At 35.7% G+C, this 6,000-nt stretch overlaps 1 protein-coding gene across 1 annotated transcript; it reads left to right on the forward strand.

Annotated features, from left to right (window-relative positions):
- The first annotated feature begins 978 nt into the window (after positions 1–978).
- LOC103435647 (protein ALTERED PHOSPHATE STARVATION RESPONSE 1-like) lies at positions 979–5,777 on the forward strand. The gene is made up of 5 exons (XM_008374040.4): positions 979–1,155; positions 2,840–4,132; positions 4,246–4,457; positions 4,581–4,804; positions 4,897–5,777. The coding sequence occupies exons 2-5, from the start codon at positions 2,992–2,994 to the stop codon at positions 5,618–5,620; spliced, it is 2,301 nt and encodes a 766-aa protein (XP_008372262.1). The 5' UTR covers positions 979–1,155; positions 2,840–2,991; the 3' UTR covers positions 5,621–5,777.
- The last annotated feature ends 223 nt before the right edge of the window (positions 5,778–6,000 follow it).

The following is a 6,000-nucleotide window of genomic DNA, read 5'->3' on the forward strand; positions in this document are numbered from 1 at the left end:
CATAGAACACTGTGCACGAGTGATGGTGAGAACGACTGAACGAGGATCCCATGTTTTTGGGTAAGGTATGATATTTTGCTTCTTTTTTTTTCTTCAAATTTTTATAACTAGAAATTATTTTTAACTAAATATATACAAGAAGAACATACTAAGAGATTAGAGTGTTTAATTTCTAAACCAATAGCAAAACTCAGATTAAATTTTCTTTCCACAACCAATAACAATGGTGTTTTCTTTCAAATATCTTCGTGTCCATGTTCAATTAGGACTATAAAATGTGTGTTGAAATGCCTCAAAAGTAAAATGAGAATTCTAATGTTGTGAGGTTAGGAGTTTCTTTAATAATCACGCTCAATAGTTCATAAATATGCATCAATTATGAGTCATTTTTCAATATATGGGAAATACTGTTTGATACATCAAGTGTAAGAATATAATTGATTGAAAATTTTAAAATGGCAGACACCAACCAATTGTATTATCTAAAGTGTCAAATAACATCTTTGAACCAAAAGAAAGCCAATAACCATCTTCCTATCTAATAATGTTAATATTAATCTAGTTTCATAAAATTTTAGTTTTTTGTAATTTTATCTTTTTTTTATTTTATTTTTATAAAATGAGACTAACGGATGTATTCGCCACGACAGTCCACACATTTTTTGTAATTTCATGTTCAGTTTGGCTTTTTTGTTTTATCTTAAGGATGTTGTGCAACAACTTGGTACAACAATTTGATTTCAAATCTCTAGAAAGTTTTAACTGGATCACATGGGAACCCAAAACAATAATTTCAAAATACAACAACTTGATCTGGTGACCTGTCATCGCTCAGAAATACAATAAAAATCGAAAATGGCATATCCGGAATTTAAGCAAGCATGGAGGGCAAAGTTATAGTGCTGTCATATTCTCTGCCCATTGGCTTGTTCCCCACTTTTTCTTTTTCTTTTTCGAGTCCTCCTAACTTCGAACTTTAAGTTTTGTTTTTTTATGTTTTTTCTTTTTCTTCTCACTTGGTTTTTGACCGTTACTTTTGCCCAACGTCTCTCTCTCCCTCTCTCTCTCTCCCTCTCTCTCTCTCACATTCATCACTGATCACAGCTCCTGTTCTTATTCCCCAGCTCCTGTTCTTATTCCCGCCCGCAATCCCAGGTAATGCTTCTCAACTGCAATCCATTCCACCAATTAATTTGTATTATTTTCTTTCTGTTTGTTGTAATTATTTGTTAAAAAAATCAGCCAATTAAGCTCCTTTTTATCCTGAGTTTTGTTTCTTCTTTGCTATTGGAAGCTCTTTTTGTTTATCAGTATTTTTCAGCTCTAGTTTAAAAAAAAAATATCAATATATGAAATGGGTTTTTCTTTTTGCATCTGTGTGTTGAATTAGGCTTGAATCTTCACCATATTACAAATAAAAACCTGGGAAATTTTCAGTTTTCCAGTTTTTAAATGGGTGATCTGGTTTTCTGTTCATAAGAGATTTTGGTGAGCAGTTAAGTTATTCACATTACTTGAAGCAGGAAAGAAATACTGTAATTGGTTTCTCGTGTTTATGGCAGTATTACTTTTGATCTCTTCATAAATCATAAATGTTTTAAACTGCTTTATTATTTTCCCCAAAATTATTATAGCTCGTCTTCTTTGTTCATGAATATTAGCTATTTAATTTTTTTTCAAATTTTGAAATTTCTGTTTATCCTTTTTTTTTTTTTTACCCAATTAGATCTCTGTTTATTATATCTGAATAATAACATTGCAATTTTTCTTTAGAAGAAAATGAGAAAAAAGAGAGGATGGTTTTTCCTATTTTAATCTCTCCTTTTTAGAATATGTTCTATCCAACTTCAATAGTAAAATGATTTTAGCGCAGTATTTTTTTTTCACACCTTATTTATTATTTTTATCATTTTATTCTCGTTTGATTTACTCAAATCTAAAACTCAGAAATTACTCGACTTAGTGTACGAATATTATATCGCTTTTATTAGTCGACTTTAGACCTTTATCTTCTTTTGCGGTGCCCTTCTCTTATTTGACTATCCATTATTTTTCTATCATTGTTTAATATGCTTTTAGCAAATCTTCCCTTGATTCTTTTCTTTCAAATTTGCAAAACAAAAAAAAATTAAGGTATGAAATTGTTATCCTATTAATTTTATGCAACAATTATAAAGGATAAATCTTTCTTTTCATGTTACGGTAGGAGGTTCTTTAATGGGGTGTGCGTTATCACTCACCCTTGTTAATTTATGTACTTTAATCTTTTTTTTAAAGGAAAACTAATGAGAAGGGTTTGAAAACTTTGAGTTTTAATGATAAGGACAAAATAAAGGTGAATAGTACCATATTTGACTTTTTAGTGTAAAAATGTGATTTGTCGTTAAAGTAAACAGTACCGTTGGCTTTTCGTTAAAACTCCATTTTTTTAATTTATTTGATTCGACTGTCAAAAATTATAAAAAATGTATGGAAAATAAAAATGAGTATGTGAATATCTCACCCCTCTTTAATTTGTCAGTAGTTTCCTAACCAAAAGTTATATGCTTTGTTCCCTCCTTTTTCTTATAATATTTTTCACGCTTGATAAAACTCGGTAGAACAGTTTAGATGTGCTGAAGGTTTCTGTGACTCAAAATGTAGATATAAAGAAAAGTATTCAGACCTTTTTTTTCAAGTATTTTTTATTCTGTAGAACAAATTAGATATCTGAAAATGTAGTTATTTACAAATTAGATTTCTCTTCAGATTCTTTCCTGTTGTCGTTCGTTTCTTGCTTTTACATGTTATAATTCTTCATGTTGGAGTGAGGTTATCGAACTCTACTTTGGTTGATCAGGTTGGGAAATATCCTTATGAATCTGGCCAGAAATACAGGCGACTATCCTCGTGATTTCCGTTTTGATTCTAGCCTGAAAAATTCATAGGGTGAAAGAAGCAGGTAAGATTTCGGTAAAAAAAAAAAAGAAGTAGGTAAGACGGAAGCAAGAGATGGGATGTTCTACATCAAAGCTAGATGATGAAGAAGCAGTTCAGCTTTGTAAAGATCGAAAGAGATTTATTAAACTGGCTCTTGAGCAAAGAACACGATTCGCCTCTGGACACATGGCGTATATTCAGTCCTTAAAAAGAGTTTCAGCTGCTCTTCGTGATTATATCGATGGCGATGAGCCTCGTGAGTTCTTATTAGATTCCTTCGTAGCCCCACCTTTCACACCTGTTAAGAAAGCAAATCCTGGTTTTATCTCAATTTCCCCAAAATCCTTCTCCCCTGCAACAATCCAGTCTGAACCCCGTTCATGTGTGAAAATATGTTATCTAAGATCAGGAGGGAATCCAGCAGTTTCAGTAGAAGAGAGACCTCAATCCCCCGTAACAGGCAGAGTTGAAGCTTACTCTCCAATGCACCATTATGGGATGGATGGGTTTTTTGGAATGCAATCTTCAGCGATGAATTCTTCGTCATTGTTCTCTTATTCTCCTAACAATAGGCCAAACATCCCTCCACCTTCGCCTCAAAATTCTCAGTGGGATTTTTTCTGGAACCCGTTTTCATCACTAGATTACTACAGTTATCCCACTCGAAATAGTCTTGATCAGACGGTCATGGATGATGAGATTAGAGGACTAAGGCAGGTCAGAGAAGAAGAGGGGATCCCTGACTTGGAAGAAGTTGAAACCGAACAGGAGGAGGAATGCGATCATGAGGAAAATGTGCCACAAGAAAGGGATAAAGTTGATCTAAACTGCAATAGAGAAGAAGTCATTGTTGAAGATGTTGAGGAGGAGGAGGAGGAGGAAGAAGAGGAGGATGAGGAAACGGATGGCGGAATAGAGATTGAGCATGAAGTACAAATGCCATCACATAATAGTATGACTATGGAGGTGTCACGATCTCAGACTGCTAGACAAGTTAAAACTAATAGCCAAGAAAGAGCTGTTGGTCTCCGGGAGGGTAAGGAAGAAAAACCAGGCTTTACTGTTTATGTTAACCGAAGGCCAACGAGTATGGCAGAAGTTATCAAGGAATTAGAAACTCAGTTCACAATTGTTTGCAATGCCGCCAATGAGATATCAGCTTTGTTGGAGGCGAGCAAAGAGCAGTACTCTTTTTCCTCCAATGAACTTTCAGGTTTGCTTGCTTACTTGGTTCATGAATGCTTATTCTGCAGTAGAAAACATTTTGGTTTTTGTATTTTCTTTAAACTTTCAGGCTGTTATATAGTAAGTACTTTGTTGTTGCAGCCATGAAAATGTTGAACCCAGTAGCATTATTTCGTTCAGCTTCTTCTCGCTCAGCATCGTCCAGATTTTTAATGAATTCTTCGTGCACTAAAGATGAAAGTTATGAAAGCAGTAGTGATGTCTCTGAAGAGCCCTGCATGTTTTCGGGTAGCCACCAATCAACATTAGACAGATTATATGCTTGGGAGAAGAAACTCTACGAGGAAGTCAAGGTATTACTTCTAAATGGCACCAACTTCTGTTGCAAATACTTGATCTATCAAATACTTTAAATATTTAAAAGAGATTAAAAGAAAATCATGAAGAACTGATCTGTGCATCATTACTTAAACCAGTCCGGAGAAAAAGTTCGGATTGCATACGAAAAGAAAGTGACGCAACTACGGAACCAAGATGTAAAAGGAGATGACCATTCTGTGGTAGAAAAAACAAGGGTAGCAATTAGAGATCTGCATACTCAGATGAAGGTTTCAATACACACAGTTGAAGCTATTTCAAAGAGGATTGAAACCTTAAGGGATGAAGAATTGCAGCCTCAACTCTCGGAATTGGTGCAAGGGTACGCAGCTTTTATAAATCGTTTGCTCAAATATGTACTCCATGCTTCATGTAATTATTCTTCTGTATTAATCAATTGATTAACAAAACCAGGTTAGCAAGGATGTGGAAAGTAATGGCAGAGTGTCATAAGTCGCAGAAACGAAGCCTAGATGAAGCCAAGCTTTTACTAGCAGGCACACCGTCAAAACTGGAAGCTAAACGACAGTCTTCCATTTCAGCTGCTGATCCAAACCGGCTAGCACGTTCAGCAGCCAGTCTTGAGACAGAGCTGAGGAACTGGAGATCCTATTTCGAGTCATGGATCACTTCTCAACGATCCTACATGCACGCATTAACAGGTTGGCTCCTCCGTTGCATGAGGGCTGATCCCGACACATCAAAGTTCCCATTCTCTCCTCGCCATTCCAGTGGGGCTCTTCCAATATTTGGAATTTGCATCCAATGGTCAAGACTTCTGGATTCCGTACAGGAGACACCGGTGCTGGATGGACTAGATTTCTTTGCAGCTGGTATGGGATCCCTATACGCACAACAGCTTAGAGAGGATTCGCACCGAGTTAGGGTAGGTTCAAGGAGGTTCGGAGGTGGATCAGCGGAGGAGTTCAGCGGGGGTATGGAAATGGTGGAAGCTGGCGAAGTGGAACAAGTAATGACTGCAGACAAAATGGCTGAGGTCGCGATAAGAGTACTTTGTGCCGGAATGTCAGTTACGATGAGCTCACTGACAGAGTTTGCTTTCGCTTCGGCTGAGGGATATGCTGAGCTTGTGAATCAATGGGACAAGGCCAAGGCTGGAGCTGCTGGAATATTATGAAGTTGTGATGTTCATGTTTATGGGGTAGTTTAGTGATGGCTGTCAATATAATTATAAAAATTAATCTAATATCTAAGAATATTAGCAATTTAGCATAGAGATTTTGCACCCTAATTGCAGCTAGTGCCTGATATAGCTATAAACAGTGTTTAAAATATAGGCATCGGAGTTTCCAAAAAAAAAAATATAGGTATTGATAGAAAGGTCGACATGCTGATTTGTGAAAATATCGACAGATACATCGAATATTGATTGCTTCTATCGGAAATTATGGAAAATTAAAATGAAACTTTAGGAATTATCAAACATTGGTTTGGACGAAATATAATAATTTCTCTGATATTTAAAAATTTTGTCAGAAATATCGACAATATTTGTTG

This window comes from Malus domestica, chromosome 16 (genome assembly GCF_042453785.1).
Source record: "Malus domestica chromosome 16, GDT2T_hap1".
Classification (NCBI taxonomy): domain Eukaryota; kingdom Viridiplantae; phylum Streptophyta; class Magnoliopsida; order Rosales; family Rosaceae; genus Malus; species Malus domestica.